Below are 20,606 nucleotides of genomic sequence, written 5' to 3'. Positions count from 1 at the left end.
TTTTCTCAGCATAACAATCGCCAATGGTTTTCGGAAGGGTATATCTAAAACATATCCACGAAAAGTTCAATGATGATGATTTAGTCATGTCACAGACACCTCTGTAACATCCCTGATGCATAATTTGCTATCAAAGCATCATATATTGAACCATATTCATGCAATTTGTTCAAGAATCAAAGGGTTGTGAGTGTCGTTGAAGGCATGACTCAGTGAATACGGTCGCTTCAATTTCATACAGCTGATTTTTTCCTTGTCTTTTTTCTAGAGTGTCTCTGTCATGCTGTGGCTAAGGCTTATACACTGGTAGTTGGCTTGTATATTCAATTATTGATATTCTTTTCTTTGCATAACAATCGCCAATTGTTTTCGGAAGGGTATATCCAACACAGAACCACAAAAAGTTCAATGATGATGATTTGGTCATGTCACAATCACCCCAGATTGGAAAATATGTCGTGCGCGGAGGATTTATCCTCCGCGCAGAATTTTTAAAATCGGTCGAAAATCCGCGCAATTTTCGTTATTTTACTAGCAATCCGCGCAAAAATTATTAATCCGCGCACAAATCGCTTGCAACACTGATGACTTTTCCCCAAGACCCCAACTGTTCTGTGCCAATGTTCGGTTTGAAGGCTCTTTGGATATGCTTCACTGACCTGAGCGTTGATTTTTTTCTCTCCTTCTCTCGAAAATCACGAACAACGAAAAAAGGACAAGGTCGAACGGGGTGAATGCAGTATTTGCCATCTGTATTTTATAATGGCGAAATTACGCATATTCGTCAAATTTGGAAATCCATTTGATCTTTTTTTGGAAAAACATGCGTTTTTGAATTCTTGGGCCGAGTTTTCTGTGCGCATATATAGGAGGTTACAGTCAACCTTACTTAATGTAGTTTGGGGATTAGCCTATGTTTCAAACTCACTTTGCCGTAATGTTTGATCACATTAAGACGGAAGATTGCGACCCAAGCTAAGAGCCATTTTCTAAAATTGATGTTTCTACAACTCGGTTTCTTGAGTTTTCCTTCTTTTCTAAAACGTTCACCAAAGTTTCTTTCGATGATGGAAGATCGTTTAATGCTGCCTTATTTAACGAAAGAAAGTTTATCCGCGCCATATAGGTACATCGACCCCGAGCTATACGCGAAAATTGGTCAGGAATTTTGCTTGGTTTTTCATATTATGTATGCAAAAACAGGCACTGAAGCAGTTGTCGAGTCAATCTACGAGTAATGGAAAAAAGTTTTGAAGTTCTCAAAAACGGAACAATCGTTGATTGTTCTATGCCCCATGCAATCCAGTGTGACGAGGCGTTATACGAGATGGCCAAACTTTATGTTAAAGGCAGCAAGAAACATGGGATGGCACTCATCCCTGTATCGAAAGGTCGTCGGAGTAAACATAGGCATGGCGCTGCTTCTAAAGTGGTTACACGACAAAAAAATTAGGAACCAAAGTTTCCCTTTCTTGCATAAATTTTCGTGATGGCAACTGGCAAGTTACAAATCAGGCGTAAATAAAGTTAAAACGTTTTGAAACACTTGTTTTTGCTTCACAGTTGTTTGTGGCAAATGGTTTTGTTAGGTTAAATGCGTTGTAGCTCCGTGCCAGAAAGAAGAACACCATTAATAAGTTCCTGGAGAAAAAAGTTGTAACCACGGGATTCCAACTCGCAACCCTCCAGACTAGCTTTCGCCACCCGTGGCAACTACGCCAATTCATTGTACCTGACAGCCGCTTCAAAAGCGGATATAATCATCTGTTAAAAGTGCAATTTTATTTAAGTAAACGCTAATAACATTAAAGTATTATGAATCGGTTCTTAAAAATACATTATTCCAGTGTTTTTTGTCAAAGGGAAAATAGGCTTGTTACTAAAGGCACAGTGCACTAAACAACAAAAAAATCTACTACAATCCGCGCAAAAAAATCGCTATTCCGCGCACAATCCGCGCAATCACCACCGACAGAAAAAAATCCTCCGCGCAGTTTGCAAACTTTCCAATCTGGCAATCACCTATGTAACATCCCTGATGTATAATTTGCTATCAAAGCATCATATATGGAACCATATTCATGCAATTTGTTCAAGTATCCAACAGTTGTGGGTGTGGCTGTGGGCGTCACCCAGTAATTAGGGTAGCTTCAATTTCATAAAACTGATTTTTTTCCTTGTTTTTTTTCTACATTGTCTCTGTTATGTTGTGGAAAAGGTTTATATGCAATGGTAGAAGGCTTGTCTATTCAATTATCAATATACTTTGATGTTATGCCTTCTTTTTCATCAACTTGCTGACATACACTACCAGTTAAACACAAAAAGAAACAAACAAAAAAAATTTTTTTAGAAGTGCTGTCAAATTCATCTGCTATCAGTTAGCAAACGCCTGAGCTGTGTTATAAAGTTTACAAGCCCTTTTACAAGCAATAACTAACAGTATAAGTAGGTTATACCAAAATAACTCCCTAAAATTTCAGTTTACTAGACAGCACCGTCGCTCAAAAATATCAAATGCAGCGACCCAGTCGCTTTATTGCGTCTTGGTGTTCACACTGATTCAGTCAACAGTCGAATTATTTTAAAATTCGCACAATTTCGGGAGTTATGGAAATTTTAAATAGGGTACCTTAAAATTTTAAATAGGAAATTTTAAATAGGGTAGAATTCTTTCCATCAATTTGGCGTCCAACCATGCACTTACATCTTCCCAGAATATTGCAACATTTGTTACACACAAAAAATACATGCTAAATTGTTTCCATTTCGTTTTCGCAAAGAAAAACACATTCACCCGTGCTGTCAACCAGCCTGAAGCCAAATAAAGCGTCATTCGTTACCAATGCCCACAAATTTAACTTTAAAAGATCTTAATTTCGTTTTCAGAGTGCATTTAAAATTATCATAGTAGAGCGACTGCTATTGGGTTTCCGTTAAGGTCGATTCCATGTGGGTTTCCCGTTTGTTTGGTTGTTTTCTTGGGGTTTTTCTATTTTGTTGGAATGGCTTTTATAAGCTTAAGGTCATCTGCGTAATTTTTGCTTGAAGGTTTGAACAAACTACAGACTGCGCTCCATGGTAAACCGGATGCTCGGTATTATCTTCATAAATAAAGTGATGCATAGGCCTACGCTATCGGTCTGCCTATATATCAGGTCTTCGTAGGTACCAACGTCAGGTACGATGACTCAGAAATTCGCAACCGCACCCCAGTCTCTTGGTTTTCAGTGAATATATTGTTCAGTGAAAGAACAACGAATCAGTTACGCTAAATCGTTCACAGATTCGTGATGACAGCAGTGTAGAATGGGTGAGACACAATACATCAGCAACAAGACAGCATTGGGGTAGTCAGTACAAACAGGGCGCAGTTTAGCGCAGTCAGTTATACAGGACACGTTCAGCATTTCTGAAGTCCACAGTACCACGTTTCCAAAGGCACTGTGGAGTTAGCTTAGCGTCTAAATCATACAAACAAACGTGACAAATTGCCAATGTAGTCAACTGGCTTACAAAACATTGAAAGAGGCACATGACAGGACTTTAAGTCTACATAACGCTTCACAAACATTAAAAGTATTACTAGAACCTAGACGAAGTCAAATCTACATTATAATGTTAACGATTACTGTGGCTATTTCCCGCAAGTAAGCCAGCGAGCACGCTTTGTGAGACAAAAGGATGCGATGATGTGTTGCAAATGTGCACATATACACACATGGGTTTAAGCAACATAGAAATGTTATTAAATGGTTAAACTGTTCGTAACGGTAGACACTAAAACCATGCTTAAACCACCTCACGGACGGGCGAAACGGGATTTCCCCGGTTCATCGTGATATGGTTAAACTAGCTTTTCAGACATGTTTGTTGGAAATATCATTCTTTCTGAACTAAAATAGTTATCAAGGCATTGTATAGAGGTATTTTGAAAGCAAGCAAAACATATTCTATTAATGAAACATTTGTTTCGTGCACGAGTTGCTTCGGCAATGCTACACACGTACTAAAGTATCGAAATTTCTCGACTTTAGGCAAATCTACCAAGAAACAAAATGTTCTCAGTGCGTCATAACGTTTTTGCATAAACAAACTAAATATTAGAGTTATAATATTGCAAAGTCTTCGTGAAAACTAATGTTGAGTAGCCACGCATGAAACGGGGAAATCCCGTTTCGCCCGTTCGTAACACTGGGTTTTAATGAAAATGTACGCACAGCGGCACCACGTGGTAACTTTTCAGCATTACAAACGCGCCATTAAAGTACTCGCCAACGAACAGTGATGTTTCCGCTGCAATCAGTACAGTGACATATGTCACTTTTTCCAAGCATGTCACTTCACGTGTCACAAAACTTCAGCATGTCACTTTGCATGTCACCGTTGGTGCGTGTCACTTTGCATGTCACCGTTGGTGCGTGTCACTTTGCATGTCACCGTTGGTGCGTGTCACTTTGTATGTCAGTTTATTTGTTTGTGGTACTGCGTGATCGGTACCTTCTAATACTACAGGTCCGCTAGGTCCGCTAGGTCCGCTAGGTCCGCTAGGTCCGCTAGGTCCGCTAGGTCCGCTAGGTCCGCTAGGTCCGCTAGGTCCGCTAGGTCCGCTAGGTCCGCTAGGTCCGCTCGGTCCGCTAGGTCCGCTCGGTCCGCTAGGTCCGCTCGGTCCGCTAGGTCCGCTGGGTCCGCTAGGTCCGCTGGGTCCGCTAGGTCCGCTGGGTCCGCTAGGTCCGCTGGGTCCGCTAGGTCCGCTGGGTCCGCTAGGTGCGCTGGGTCCGCTAGGTGCGCTGGGTCCGCTAGGTCCGCTGGGTCCGCTAGGTCCGCTGGGTCCGCTAGGTCCGCTGGGTCCGCTAGGTCCGCTGGGTCCGCTAGGTCCGCTGGGTCCGCTAGGTCCGCTGGGTCCGCTAGGTCCGCTGGGTCCGCTAGGTCCGCTGGGTCCGCTAGGTCCGCTGGGTCCGCTAGGTCCGCTGGGTCCGCTAGGTCCGCTGGGTCCGCTAGGTCCGCTGGGTCCGCTAGGTCCGCTGGGTCCGCTAGGTCCGCTGGGTCCGCTAGGTCCGCTGGGTCCGCTAGGTCCGCTGGGTCCGCTAGGTCCGCTGGGTCCGCTAGGTCCGCTGGGTCCGCTAGGTCCGCTGGGTCCGCTAGGTCCGCTAGGTCCGCTAGGTCCGCTAGGTCCGCTAGGTCCGCTAGGTCCGCTAGGTCCGCTAGGTCCGCTAGGTCCGCTAGGTCCGCTAGGTCCGCTAGGTCCGCTAGGTCCGCTAGGTCCGCTAGGTCCGCTAGGTCCGCTAGGTCCGCTAGGTCCGCTAGGTCCGCTAGGTCCGCTAGGTCCGCTAGGTCCGCTAGGTCCGCTAGGTCCGCTAGGTCCGCTAGGTCCGCTAGGTCCGCTAGGTCCGCTAGGTCCGCTAGGTCCGCTAGGTCCGCTAGGTCCGCTAGGTCCGCTAGGTCCGGTCTGTGGAGAGATACCAAAGTCGAGGCAGAAACAAAGAGGTAATTGCTGCGATTACGCGACAAAGGAGACTTAGAAGAAGTAGTGCAGGTAAAAAGACAAAACGCATGCGAGATAACTAGCGAAAGCGTAAAGAAGACGGGGAGTAGTTGTTAAAGAGAAGAGAGGAGTTTGAAAAGATCAAGGTTAAATGTTTCGAGTTATGACATGCCGAATTTTCTACAAGATCAATTATTCCTTTTTCAGTGCTGCAAAATCTGGAATGCGATTGGAAAACTCTCTCGAAAGAGAAGATACTGTAACTTGTACACTCAAGTTGTTGTGCGGGAAACCTTGGGGTGAGTACAAAGGTACGTGGCTCACAGTTTCATCTCGTTCTTGAAGTTTAACATTCAGTGTATATTCAAATGTTTCGTTACGTTCACAAAGCTAAATCCGGGAGCCAAGCAGGTTCTGATAGTTCTTTCATTGTTCCTCTTTTACACAAAACAACATTAACATTAATTCTTTTTATCACTGGTTTTACGACGTGATCAGATTTAAAATCTTTTGCACAGAGAGTCTGTTGGTGGATAATGCAGGGCAATTTAATACAGCTGCCCTTTCTTCGCTGACTTTGCTAAAGATCCACTTCATATGCCAGTCAGGACAGGTGTACCATCAGTGACAAGTTGGGCGCATACAAGTGCTGCGACTTTCAGTGATAAAGTATTATAGCTGGGACTACTTTTCCAGAAAAAGGCGGAATGAGCTACTAACGTCATCTTATTCAAGCACAGAGAAATTTTGCAACGAATGTAAAATTCCGTGGCGGGGCCACATTTGTCCCGCGGGCCAGATTTTGGACACCCCTGTATTAGAAGGTTGAATACAGCGAACCTGTAGTATTAGATCAAACATAGCGGACCTGTAGTATTAGAAGGTACCTAGCGGACCTGTAGCGCATATTAATATGCAATGTCATAAATCAACTATAACTTTTTTCATAGGTCGACAGGAAAGATAATTCTACCACCGTTGGAAAGCTCTTTAAAATCCCTTTACAGCGATACCTAACTTGTGCGCGATTTTTGGGGGGAAATGTGTTTACCGGCCGAATATTAAATATGACCGCCATAATAAATATCAGTCTTTTGCTTATAACTTTGGCTGCAGTTCGACGGGAAAGACAATTCTACCACCATTGCGAAGTTCATTGCAAAACCTTTTCAACGATACCAATTTGTCTTCTCATTCGTGTGGGAATATGTCCCGGAATTTATTATGACCGTCATAAGAAAATCAGTTTTCACTTGTAACTTTTTTCAAAAAAATCTCTAACTCTTACAATTGATTTGAATATCATTATATTTGTGTAATATGTATAAAAATATGCATTTTAAAGAGCTTTGCAACGGTGGTAGAATTATCTTTCCTGTCGACCTATGAAAAAAGTTATAGCAGATTTATGACATTGCATATTAATATGCGCTACAAAATTCGTTCAAAATTAATAATTTAAATTTTGAGTCAATCTATGCATCGTGCCAAAAAAATATCGGAATCCACAGAGAAACTGTAGAGTTGTGTGCGTTTAAAGTTTTGTCGACTAGCGTCTTTCTGGTAGGAAATTGTGTTGGTTTTTAGATAGGGGGTTCTTTGATAAAACACGTGTAGCGTTGTGGCAAATCATTTTGTGGAAAGTTTTTTTGTTTAGGCACCAAAAACAAATAATTTACGTTTAGACGAAGAAATAAGTATGGAATCAACTACACGTAGTGCGTCTGCCGTCTGGCAGCTGCTTTGCATTGAAGTGTGCGTTTGATGTCTCATTAGTAGGGAAAAAATTGCAGCATTTGAAACAAGAAACCCAAAATCAAATTATATATGTGCTCTCCTAATTCTCTAGGTCACTTCGGAAAGTTCGGCAAAAGATATAAAAATTCAAAAAAATTTCCTAGCTCAATGAGAGCTGCAGACAGGGTGTATACACGCACTGTTTCGACCTGTAAGGTCTCATCAGTGCAGCTGTTGATGTAGCACTGTGCTAGCTGGTAGACTAGCAGGCACACAGATTTCCACTTTGTGGTACCTTTCGGTCAATCGTCGATATGTTGGGTACCAAACTGTTGGGTAGCAATCAACACAGACGAACCACGTGGAGCGCACTATGGCCAAAACAACTGTGTGCCTGCTAGTCTACCAGCTAGCACAGTGCCACATCAACAGCTGCACTGATGAGACCTTACAGGTCGAAACAGTGCGTGTATACACCCTGTTTGCAGCTCTCATTGATTATTATGGCTCTTTTGCGCATATAATATGATTTGGGTGAAAGCCGAGCCGATAGCGCTAATGGATCCCAAACAGTTGTTTTGGCCATAGTGCGCTCCACGTGGTTCGTCTGTGTTGATTGTTACCTAGTTTGGTACCCAACATATCGACGATTGGCCGAAAGGTACCACAAAGTGGAAATCTGTGTGCCTGCTAGTCTACCAGCTAGCACAGTGCCACATCAACAGCTGCACTGATGAGACCTTACAGGTCGAGACAGTGCGTGTATACACCCTGTCTGCAGCTCTCATTGATTATTATGGCTCTTTTGCACATATTTCCTAGCTTAGTTGTACACACTTAGAAAAAACACAACAGACAAGCTTTAGTGTCTGCTGTCAGTTTCCATATGATCAAGACTTATTCGCCACAGTAAAAATGCACACAACAGCTTAGTTGTTGCTGTCAGGCACGCTATTTCACATGTTAATTCAAGTATTGGTAATTAAATTCAAAATTGTGCTTTTTCTGAAAAATTAATATTGTTACATTTATTTTCTAGAATTTAAAAGCTTTAGTAATTGACAACTGCAAAATATTATAGTGATGGCAACATCAGCATTGCGGCAACTTGTAAAAAGTTTGGCAGGGGTAAGAAGGTTTGACAGAGTTTGCGAACATATTAATGTTCTATCAGCGGACAATGGCAAAGTAAAGTGTGAAATGCCGGTGCTTGATGAGCACCTTAATTTAAATGGAAATCTTCATGGTGGAATGACTGCGACATTAGTAGACATTGTGTCTACTTATGCTCTTGGCTCAATGGAAGACCCAAAGTTTGGTGTGTCGGTTGACATAAACGTTTCTTACACGGGAAGTGCAAGCAAGGGTGACACTCTTACCATCACATCGGATGTTTTGAAACGAGGGAGAACATTGGCATTTGCAAATGTTGAAATTCGAAACCAAGATGGTAAACTAATTGCCTATGGCAGACATACAAAACATGTTGCATAAGAGCACACATTATTTTATTTCAAATTTTGCAACAATGTAATTTTGAATATTTATTGTGGCAAAAAGCATGATTGCTTACGAGCAATTTGTGTAATGTATGCACAAAATAATCTTTTTACAGTGACCTAATGGACAACTATGCAGTCAGTGTGTAAAATACTGAAAGTTTTTCTGTGTATACAACATATGTAAAAACTAGCATATATAGATGATAAACTTGACACGGGTTATATACCATTAAACATAAAAGTGTTGATCCAGTTTGAATTAGAAATAAGTTTTTTGCAAACAGAATTCAAGAAATTTTTTTTATCCTTGGAACTATGCTGTAAGTGTTGAAAGTTTTCATTCCAAGAGTATTACTGGTGCTGCATGTGTTGTAAATTTGTGTTCCGTTATATAACAGTTGTTGCAATTTGCAGTAGACTGGTAGGTTTCATTGTAATTGGACATGCTCCACTAAATGAGGGTATTTTATTCCAACACTGCTGTGCTCTTATGGAACAATATGAAGCACCCCACAAATAAACATTCCACATTGGACCATTCACTATTAGCTATAACAACCTGTCCAATTAAACAAGCAAGATATAAGACGGGTACGAAATCTGCAAGTTTCATTAGGATGGCAAATACAGATTCAAGGACAAAATCTGCATTGAATTTTTTTGGAACTTCCTCTCCAGCAAACATTCTTAGCAAACCAAGTACAAAGAAGTCATCTTCACATTTCATAAACTCATCGCCGACTTTGAAAAGCAATGAATCCGATAGGCTGCAAAACCATGAACAAAATGAAATGTGGGAAAAGTGCAAAGAACATTTTGTTGCTTTAGACTGTGAAATGGTTGAAAATATATATAGAGGGTCTCAACTTGCAAGGTGCTCAGTGGTAGATCACGATGGTATGTAAAAAGTGTTTTTGAAAATAAATTAACTGACCTATTTTTATTTAACTCTTGTATTTTAATTTACATAGTTGTGGGTATGAAGTTAAAACATTTGGTTTCTGATTGGTATATTTTTTACAGGTGATGTTCTTTTGGATGTTTATGTTCAGCCACAACATGCTGTTGCAGATTACCATTATAAATACAGCGGCATAAAGCCAGAACACTTAAATTCTTCATCTGCTGAAACTTTTCAATCTACCCAAAAAAAAGTAAGTGTGTTGTCATGATCACTCATAATAAAAGTTCCATTGTAACTATTGGTACATGTTGGCATTGCTTGTATGTTTTGTATTACTGCAACATTTATTGAAGAGTTTTTAAGGTACTTTTAACTTGCAATTCAGGTTTTGCGAATTGTTAAAGGAAAGATAGTAGTTGGGCATTCTATTTTCAATGATTTCAATGCTTTGAAATTTTTCCTGCCATCTAAGAATGTTGTGGACATTCATAAGTTGCCAGCATTGCTCAAACTGATGCAAGACAATGGAACAAAAAAGTCAAGTCTTAAAATGCTGTCTCGTGTAATAATGAACAAACACATCCAGGTAAATGTTGTTTTTAGACAGATTTATTTCTTTTACATTATTACATTTTTATTTGCCTTTCTCCTTCAAGCTTTATTACAGATATGGAATATTTTTTGTACACGACTTCTACCGCATGTAAGATTTAACGTATCAAAAGTTTTTATATACCTCACACAACGTCTTGCAACTGCCAGTGAGCCTAGCGAATCATTAAACTTACGTAGGCTATTGCCCAAACTCAAAATACGTGTGATCAAAAATAAGCTTGCGTTAAACTCGAATAATTTATTACTTTTCTGTAATAAATTTATTTACATCGCGTTGAGTAAGTATTGTTTACTATCCGCGATCAGCACTGGTAGCACATACATTTTATAAGCTGTCATATAAAAAAATAAACAATGAGATCAAGGCGGAAACAAATGTTTGGAACCCCATTATAACGTCACTGTACCCGCAAAATCATGCGTCACCTTTAAAAGTGAAAATTGGCTGCCCTGTTTGGAACCAGCAAAGGTATGCAAGTCGTATAGTTTAGACCACGTAACATACGACTAGCAGGGCATCCAACAAAAACAGAATTGGATTCGATTTAACTATTCTGCAATAGTGTATTATTCTGTATTGTCAATCCCTAGGCATGCTGATTATGTGTTTGTTTTTTATGACTCAACAAAACTAGCTGTTTTATTAGGTAGTTTTAAATTGATAGGATTGTGATTCTATAATGCAGATTCCATACCTATAATACCTATTTATGCCAAAATACATGTGGATATAATATTGTGACACACATGGCAAAGTAGATTAACTACTGACAAGGTTTGTGTATTTCCAGAAACACACACATTGCTCCGTAGAAGACTCGCAAGCAACGATGGACTTGTTTAAACATGCGTTTGGTTCTTGGGCAAAAGAAAACAGTGGCATTGTGACGTCAATTTTGGACAATGACACCTATCTAGACGATAAATACTGGGAAGAATTAAATGCAAATGATATTGATGATTTGTAAGTTTTACGTTTTTTAGCAATAAAACTGTGCAAATCGACATATTACGGTAGAATTGTGTTGCAGGAGGTTAAAGTTATTTGTAACCGTTGAATAAAGCAGTTTTGATATTATGTTTTGACATTGACAATAGGGATGTGCCAGATGGACAAAGGTTCGTGCGAACCCGAATAAATAGGAATCATTATTCGCACGAACCCGAATATATTCGTGTGTAAGTAAGACGTGACCAATAGATCACGCGCGCATGTAGCCTGTGTTCCTTGACGAACGATTGTTTTACTGTCATACGACAAAATGATTGCATACAGTTGATTTCTTCAAAGTATGACAAACTTAAAGAAACCAACCACTAAGTCTACTATCGCACAGGCGAATAGTGGCCGCTATACCGCAACTGTTTTGGAAGAACGATACTTTGACCTAACATGACGTAATTGTGCCTTCAGATTGATCAAATATAATGTTAAACAACTCAGGACTTAAGTTGTTTTGTCTTCAAATGCGCTTCTGTGTTTTAGTTTTGCAAACCCGTGCCACGAATAGACTTACTTTGTTGCGCCTATAACTATGATATGATGTTGGACGAAAGGGATTTCGCTGCAAGAGAAACGCTCTTTTCATCACGTTTTGTACATTCATGGTGATTAACCAATAGCAAAAACGACCAGACTTGCTCTCCTAGCGGTATGCTTCTATTGTCGATCATGCAAAAAAGCACTAAACCTCAGTTAGTGTATCACATAACCATATTACGCTCCAATATATATTCGCATACGAATCTTGCTTATTATTTGGGTTCGCACGAATATGAAATCTGTGCTGTTATTCGGCGAATAGATTCGGGCTCGCCTTGGCACATCCCTAATTGACAACATGCGGGTTTTGCGGTAATTTGCAAACGGGAACCAGGTGTGTTAATGATTAGGACAACGAGATAATTCCAATTTTCAAGTTAGACGAATTTCATTAAAATGCCGGTAATTTAAAAAAAAAATAAAGTAACTCTAACTTTTATTCAATTTGTAAAGAATAAACGGATATAACCTAGTTGCCCAAGTTTAGTCAGGTCCATTTTGAGACCACTTGGGATTTTTTAAATTCGAACTATATTCGCAAATTACGGGAAGTGGCTCGCGTACAACCGGTTGGGAAACACTGATTTAGGGTGTCCACAATGCGCGTTCTTTTGCTGAACTGTTGGTCGAATTTACACTACGAAACATGGAGGAAAACATTCAAGTCCGACTTACGCGACTAAAAGTTGTCAATATGAACCTAGTTAGAAGGGCTACTCACTTTTGTTTAATTTCAGCTAAGCTACTTTATGCATAAAATCTTCCAAAAAGATTTAAATGGCATGGTTCTAACCAGCTCGCATCACAACGCTGCAAGGAAAGATTGGTTCAGATAAGATAGTTCTTTAATAAAATGCGTGTAGCGCAGCGGTATAAATCCCTTTTGGAAAAATTTGCGATTAGGCAACTTTGCTTTCAATAAAACAAGCATCCATCGCCAAACCCTTAAATAAAATCGTTGCCCCTTAGCTCTAGATTGAAAATAGCGACTACTAAAAGGCAACCAACAAAACCCTAACCTGGTTCTGTCAATGGCGTGATAAACTGTGATGTTGATGAATATTTTGCAGTTATTTGTTTGCTACGTAGATAACGCGATATTAGTGTAACGCATTAAATATGCCTGAAGAAAACACATTCATACTACAGTTAAGATCGGTCCCCCAATATATTCTTTCCACATTAAATGAATTGATTCTCATTAAATATTCTTTTTATTCACATTTTCCGTTCATTACACTTTAGTTTGGATTTTGCACATCACCGCGCGCAAACGTTGTTTGAAATTAAACCAGTCCACATGTGCAAAAAGGTTGAGAATCACTGGTTTAGAACAAAAACCTTCGGAGTAAACATGTTAATTAGAAACGCTTCTAATACGTGTTCTGCAAGGGATTTGGGGGGTTCACTGAACATGGTTAGATTTTGTGTTCGAAGTTTAACGCAAGGTTTTCACTGCACGTGTGAAGTTAATACTTTGATTGATAGAATAATTTGTTTATATTGTCGTCAGTATTTAAACGAATTCTGCGATAATCTTAACAGATTTTTATAGGATACGGTTTGGTATTTAATATACGTATGAAATGAATCAGAATATGCGATTAAACGGATGTCGTTCATATAAACAAAAAACTGCTTATACCGTATACCCCCGCATTATTCATTTCTTCATTAATTCTCCCAAATATTTTTTTAAAATGTCAAAAATAATAAAAATCGAGATATATTTGGCGCAACGGTTGAATTGCATAAAAATATAATCACGTTAAATCTCCGACATACGACAAAGGAATTTGATCTGGTGTGGTGTTTGGTCTGATACATCGGAACAGCAGGACTGATAAGTTTGGCATGGATACTTCGATGTACTCGCTGGCGATGTGGTGTACGGCACTGCCAAAATTTGCACCAACCGCACAGTGCCACGTCGGTCCAAAGCGATCATCAAAAGTCTTCGGACAAAAAATATGGGTTACTGCAAACGTGAGAACAAGTTTTCAATGCGTCGTTACAAAAACATTTGCTTTGTTTCGTATAGAGGAGCATAAAATGTGTTTTTTATGAATGTTTTAACAAACACAATGGCGCAAAAACTGCAACGTTTTAAACGGCAGTGTGCGATCCAAAATAGAACCGGCAGCACTACTGCGATTCATGTTTATAGCAATTTAAGATCACGCATTTACGCCTATACCTAATTATAAAAGAACAAACTAGTATAAATCAATTGGTATATACATTCTTTACATTCAACGCTATAATTATTAATTACTATACAGTATTCTTTAAAGCAGTGTTTCCCAACCGGCGGTACGCGAGCAACTTTCCGTAATTTGCGGATATAGTTCGAATGTAAATAAATTAAAATTAAAAGTGATCTCAAAATATTCGTTACTTCATCTCCTAGGCTACTTTGTAACACTCCAGGTGGTATGCGTTGAAATTATTGGTACAAGGTTGGGAATCACTGTTCTAAACCAAAATGATGTCAATGTAAATAATGTACGTACAATACGCAAACCTTGCTGCAGGCCTCACTAACCGAAAATTCTGTTCAAATCAGTATCTTACTAGTTTAATGTGTTCAGCAATGTCTTCTTCCAGAGTATATTTCATCAAAGCCTTGACGCATATTTCAGCAGCGGCCTCTTCCATATTTTGCTCCATGCTTGAAAATGTCACCATCTTTGTGTTACGTTGGTCGTCTGGGTACATCAGGTTCCGAGCCATGTGCTGTTACGAACAAACAGTTAATTGAGGTTAAATATATTTAGAAAACATTCTTTTTGTTGTATTCGTTAACCACGTAGTCCCAGCCTATAATAAAAATCCAACGTTAAATTAATATGGTTGGCCATCGGTGTAATAATTCATCATATTGTACGCGTACCTTAGATAACATGCGTTTGCCTTATTAACGAACGTGTACATTATCTAAAGCCTGGCCAACAGTGTCAAAATCCGAATAAGAACGACATCATGTGGAATAATAAGGTATGCGCGCGTTAATGAGCAGCACGTTCGCTACTAGTGTACATGCACGTTAATAGAATACATTTCATGGCCAACCGTGTCATAAGTCAAACTCGTGTACGCGTACCTAATTAAGGAACATGCAACTTATTAACGTACGCGCATGTAAGTTGGCCGATCGTGTCATAGTCTTAGGGCAAATTACTTGTACTGTCATCAGCTAATGTGAGTCGATATATTTGCTCTTGTTTTCTGCGTTCACTTTTGCAAATGTCACGCATGTATTCACCTTAATAAGGCACACGCACATTATCTAAGGTAGGCGTACAATATGACGAATTATGACACCGATGGCCATCCATAAATTAATGTTTAGTTCCGTACAAAATCATTGGTCAGCATTGTTACGGATTTATATAGCATGCACGTTATGTAATGAAAACATAACATGTTTGTTTGGTAGCCTAGTATGTTTCACAGCTGTGTTAAACTTTTGAAACTAGTCCAAATCATTTAAAGTTGACCCCAATATATACGTACCTGCTTAACAGTTTTCGAAACTTTTCTTTTGTTTTCGTCATATTCGAAGTTTGTTTTTGAAATCACAATACCAATAATAAGGGAGGACACCGCTGCCATCGCAGCAAGGTAATACGAAGAAGAGTAGACAGGAACAAGTCCAACAGCCGTGAAAATTCCCTGATGTGCATGTAAGGTTCCAACCACATGAATTCGGAAAGAAGCAATTACGCAACACAAAAGATTAAGTACCCCTGCAAAAAGACAGCAGTGCAAAATTTCAGATATTACAAAACATTGTTTGGCTTAATCATTGACAACAAACTTACCCGTACAAGTGGCAAGTAAAACCAGGTTACTTTTTTCTGTCAAATTTTTAATGGTTTGGTTAAAGTCGTTTACTTCAACAACAACAGTGCACAGTGAAAACATGGTTAGAAACGACAGCAAAGAGGCAAGTGCCGATAAACTGGAGAAATCAGTTTCTGATCCAGTCAAAACATCACGTAAGTATTCGTCGTTAGCACAGCCAAGAGGTGGCGGCAGGGGCAAACAGCTTCCAAGAGCTACAATAAGAAAATATTATGACGAAAATAATAGGTTTTGCTTAAAAAATGGTGCAGTAACGTATCAATACTGCATTTCATTTTTGTTTACAAAGGATGTTGTATGGAGTAGTTCAGACACAACATGTGGTTGTAAATCGTCACCACAAATAAAGCAACATAAGCTTAGAACACCTGAACATTAAAGCCGCTGAAAACTTAAAACTACTACACAGTTTTAATGTTACTTGCTATTAAGACTCATAAAACACTTTAAAACAACTCAAATGCCAGGAAAAACAATATATTTATGCCCTAAAACAAAGATATAGTTTCATAATGAATTTAGTAGTCGAAGTAGGGTAACCTGCAGAAACTGAACCTGATATCTTTTTCCATTTTGCCCAGCTGTTAAAATGCCAAGCTTCAAATGCCGCTACAGTTCCAAGCAAGGACAAAATTATGGAAGAAACGACATGAATTCGTTTTCGATCTCCCGTCATCACATGATATAAGTTTATTTTAGAAAACCTTTATGCGCAAAGGCACTTTCACCGGTATTGCATGTAAGCACCAAACTTTGTGTTGTTCATCATTCATTGTTGATGACGGAACAATAGTAAGGTTTATTAAGTAACAGTGTTTAAATTAATAACGAGCTGATACAAATTACTGTGAAAGTGTTGAATGCAATAAACACTAATAGCATTTTGAAAAATTATTTTAAGCTTGCATTCCATTTGGGCACCAATCTGCAAGGTACTCTTTGGAATATGATTAATCTTCTTTAACCCGAACTTGCCTTTTCAACTGCATGGCGGACATTTGCAATACCTCGTTGTAACATTTTTACTGCAGTCATTATTATTGCTAGTTTCTCTTGCGTTATATTTATGTACATTTATTTCTTACCCTGGTCCGAAGTTTGGACACAAAGGCAGGCAAAGCTTAAGCATATACAGGGGCTAATAAGGTGCAGAGCCGAATAAAAATACTGTACCAAAGCATTCAAGCGGCGTTAAAAGCGTAATTGCAATTTACACAGCATGTTTTGAAGAAAATGGTTTATGTTTGTAATGGTGGTTTTTTTTCACTGGTTATAACATCGTTATTTTGAAAAGTACGCTAACGAAGGCTTTAAATTGCCCATATTAACAATAATTTGAATCACAACAACGCAGTAACATGTCATTATACCACATTAGGCCTTTTTTGCTTGTTATATCACGTTACAATTCCACTGTGCCATCCATCAATGCAAGATTTTAGTATAAGTACACAGCACAAAAAGCAGAATGACAAAATCTACACATCTAACTATCATATTACGCAGGTCATTTTAGCAAACACAAAAGTCCAACAGCAAGTTAGTTATGAAGAAAGTTGTTGCATCTGATTTTAAGACGAATTTCTTCGTCTTCGTTGAACCTTGCAAACTTCATGCTTTCTAGTGCTTCCTTGATGCATTGACGGGCTTCAGTCTCCTTTTTGTTGGGTCTGTGAGTATGGGCATCATTTATCAAGCAATAGGTGAAGACGTTCAGACTCTTTGCGTTTTCGCCATAAGCCTGTCGTAATATCTCCACTCCCTTGCCAACTATACGATCTCGCACACTTCTATCACTGAAGTTTAAAGCAACCCAATGAATGGCACTGTACGACAGTGCTGCTTGTTCTGCCACAACTTTCTCATCCACATCGTCCATACAAATAATTTCGTTTGCTTTTCCTTCCATCCAAGGTAGAACTAGTCTTGAAATAAAACGATTTCCCGCTGGGGGTGTAAAGCTTTTTGGAAACAGTTCTCTTATATTCCACACACATTTCTCAATACTGCGGGCTTCATTCTCTCCTAAGGGTGGGGTTTCACACATGCGTGCCGCTACCTGGTAAAGCAGAAACGCTTGAAGTTTCTGTTCAAGGCCCTCTGTGACATGGTTTTGAGCGGCAACCAACACGTGCGTTATGTTGTACCCCAGCTTCTGAATAATGGTACAAACACCATTCCTGATTTCCACTGCTTCATCAAATTGATTTGCGCGCACTGCGGCGACGTAGAGTTGAACTTGGTAGGGCAAGGCGGCCATATTGGGATTTCCACACCTGCGTTTCAGCCTTTCGTAGTCGTCCTCGAATTGATCCTTGTTCTCGGCATCTGCGTCAAGATTTGCGCGTTATAGAGTAAGGTAAAAAAAGCATAAGAAAGATCGATTACGAACTTACCGCGAATATTTAGCAAGTCTTTGAGGTCTAAGACAGGCGTCTGCCTTTCATCAGCGTGACCATCTGTCAAAAAGCCACAAGGTAAGAAAATTAGCTTGCATTGCATAACTTGGTCAAAATGTAATTACAACTGGTTTAGTTTTTACTTTAAGGCACGTCCTAATGAAATATGCGACGAGAACCTCATTGAAATATTTATTTGAAATATGGTTATTTATATACATAAGCTTCCATTTTGAGAAAACGAGGTAACAGTGGGATTGTATCTTAAAATGCATGATAAAAAGTTATGATGCATGGCATAAACAAAATTATAGTTATATTCGTAAAAGAATGAAATTTGTGCTAGTAATGCGATGCCATTAGTTTTGTTTTAAAGTCATAGCATGTGGTGGCCGCAAATAAACATATATTTATGTGTATAAATTACACTATACTTATTTAATACGTACAAAGATTTTAGAATGGAATCACCCGCAAATTAGATAAAGCAAACGATATTGTGGACAACTTGTACTAACAAAATTGCAAGTGCCTAAAAACAAAAACTATTTTGTCGGCTTCTATAGCTTCACCTTCGCCGATACTCGTAGATTCTCCACTGTACATTGGGACTGCATTCGCATCAACGACTCCATATCCAGTGACCTATAGGGAACATAAACGATTTATTTTTACCAACATGGAAACATGACAATGTTTGCTGGGAAAATTGTCGGCGTATTGTCAATTACCAAGCTGTGAATAAAAACAAATTTCCCACCTTGCCTGCTTCCACTGTGCCACCATCCTCCGATTGATCACTTGAAAGTTGATGAGAACTTTCTACAACGAGAAACAATCGAAATTATTTACACCCGACGAAAACCTGTTCCTATATATATATATATGTACAACTGCTAGAGTATAAAAATTGCCCAAAAGCATACCTGAGGAATATCCGTATGTAGATGGTGTTGAACCCTTCAACAAAACATAAGAAACAATGTAGAAATGAAAAAGGTGGCAAATCGTAAAAAATATGTATTTACATAATTTATACCAACCTGGGGGACTCCATGTTTCAAAATCGTCTTTCGTGTTTCTTTAGCAGAAAACCTCATGTTTTCCATTAAGCTGTCACATTTTGTCAAGCTTTCAAACCTGTCTATCAAAACTTTGTCAAACCTGGACACCTTTTCGGATTTATGCTCCTTCGCATATTTCTCCAAGTGGTCGTTTACAAGATCAAGTATAAAACCGTCCAAGGCGTCCACTATGACCTGTTTTTTCCTCAAATCGTTCAACACTGCTGTAACCTCGAAACAACCTTCTCGTTTACAAAAAGACAACATGAACTCTCCCAACTGTAGATAGCTAGTTAAGGCATCAACGAAACTTTCAGGATCTGCCAATTTCCAAGAATAGTAACCAACACCCTCTTCATTTGCGACCTGGGAATCATCCACACAAGTCGCACAATTTACACCGAAAAACTGCATCGTTATCTTCCACATGTTGTAGATTTTCTGTAACTATGAGATGTGAAAATAAACTAAAATATGTAAAACACTTTTTACTAAGCAGTATAGTTTTTCTTGTGTCACCAACTAAAACAGTCTTATTGGGCTGCAAAATTGACGATGGGCAAATCTATTTTATAGATCATTCTGTGTGCGCATTTTAAATATAAGCTGAATAGTACAGAAAAAAGGGTATTTTGGCGTCAGGTAATGCCACGTTGGCACAAACTGTTCAAATCACAATAGGTCGAAACCTTGGTTTCGCTGCAATACGATATGGATCGTTGGTGTGGATGAAAAGGTGGTTGAGAGAAAACCAAAGTTTCGCTGCAATACAATATGGATCGTTGATTTGGATAAAAAGGTGGTTGAGACGAAACCAAAGTTTCGCTGCAATACAATATGGATCGTTGATTTGGATAAAAAGGTGGTTGAGACGAAACCAAAGTTTCGCTGCAATACAATATGGATCGTTGATTTGGATAAAAAGGTGATTGAGACGAAACCAAGGTTTCGTGCGGGGACGTTACGAAACGGTAGGGTGACAATCTATTCAAATCCACATAACAACCTATCGAATCGCGCCGTTCAGCTTGTTTTCATGCCTGGAGGTTGAGACAAAATCTTGAAATATTTTCCAAATGGGTGAATTAATCACCACAGTTTGACGGCAGCCAGAAAGTAATTTTAAGAATTAGGAAAATGAGCTTTACCCAAACACAAGAGCGTGACCAATTATTTCACAGGCTGTTTAAAATCATGCTTTTTTGTGGGGAATTGAACAGCGGTGCTGCAATGTGCATGTTAGCATTCCTGTGGCGCATGCTCGGTATAGCGCACGTTATCGCCACCGTCGAATCTCGGTCTGTCGTGTTCACTGTGGATACCGGATCACCAGCAAGTGTAATTGGTTACAGCAATCGACAAGGATTCAGGTTGCAGAATATTTCTTTAAATCGCTTTGTTTCAGGCGGATGGGAAAACCTTGCTTCCAACTAACAGCGCTGTATCGCCGTCCTTTAAACTTGGAGGAATACCGAACATGTCTCAGTTTT

The 20,606-nt window shown here is 39.3% G+C and overlaps 4 protein-coding genes across 4 annotated transcripts; 2 read left to right on the top strand and 2 right to left on the bottom strand.

Annotated features, from left to right (window-relative positions):
* Nucleotides 1-8,305: 8,305 nt before the first annotated feature.
* Nucleotides 8,306-8,716, top strand: LOC145907073 (acyl-coenzyme A thioesterase 13-like). The gene has a single exon (XM_082994509.1). The coding sequence runs from the start codon at nucleotides 8,306-8,308 to the stop codon at nucleotides 8,714-8,716; it is 411 nt and encodes a 136-aa protein (XP_082850635.1).
* A 17-nt stretch (nucleotides 8,717-8,733) lies between these two features.
* LOC145905866 (apoptosis-enhancing nuclease-like) lies at nucleotides 8,734-11,232 on the top strand. The gene is made up of 4 exons (XM_082993176.1): nucleotides 8,734-9,621; nucleotides 9,748-9,878; nucleotides 10,014-10,214; nucleotides 11,035-11,232. Exons 1-4 carry the CDS (start codon nucleotides 9,180-9,182, stop codon nucleotides 11,209-11,211), a joined length of 951 nt encoding a protein of 316 aa, XP_082849302.1. The 5' UTR covers nucleotides 8,734-9,179; the 3' UTR covers nucleotides 11,212-11,232.
* A 2,317-nt stretch (nucleotides 11,233-13,549) lies between these two features.
* On the bottom strand, nucleotides 13,550-16,329 carry LOC145907072 (uncharacterized). Its single transcript, XM_082994508.1, has 5 exons — nucleotides 16,194-16,329; nucleotides 15,611-15,847; nucleotides 15,303-15,535; nucleotides 14,361-14,522; nucleotides 13,550-13,741 (listed from the first exon to the last, which is right to left on the bottom strand). Exons 1-5 carry the CDS (start codon nucleotides 16,327-16,329, stop codon nucleotides 13,550-13,552), a joined length of 960 nt encoding a protein of 319 aa, XP_082850634.1.
* A 334-nt stretch (nucleotides 16,330-16,663) lies between these two features.
* Nucleotides 16,664-19,668, bottom strand: LOC145906038 (uncharacterized). The gene is made up of 6 exons (XM_082993416.1): nucleotides 19,096-19,668; nucleotides 18,979-19,012; nucleotides 18,813-18,874; nucleotides 18,625-18,697; nucleotides 18,050-18,112; nucleotides 16,664-17,981 (listed from the first exon to the last, which is right to left on the bottom strand). The coding sequence occupies exons 1-6, from the start codon at nucleotides 19,543-19,545 to the stop codon at nucleotides 17,194-17,196; spliced, it is 1,470 nt and encodes a 489-aa protein (XP_082849542.1). The 5' UTR covers nucleotides 19,546-19,668; the 3' UTR covers nucleotides 16,664-17,193.
* Between the last annotated feature and the right edge of the window lie 938 nt (nucleotides 19,669-20,606).

The sequence above is a fragment of the Ascidia mentula genome, chromosome 6 (genome assembly GCF_947561715.1).
Source record: "Ascidia mentula chromosome 6, kaAscMent1.1, whole genome shotgun sequence".
In the NCBI taxonomy this organism is placed as follows: Eukaryota; Metazoa; Chordata; class Ascidiacea; order Phlebobranchia; family Ascidiidae; genus Ascidia; species Ascidia mentula.
The sequence above is the reverse complement of the archived record's forward strand: the minus strand, read 5'-3'. Positions and strand labels throughout refer to the sequence as shown.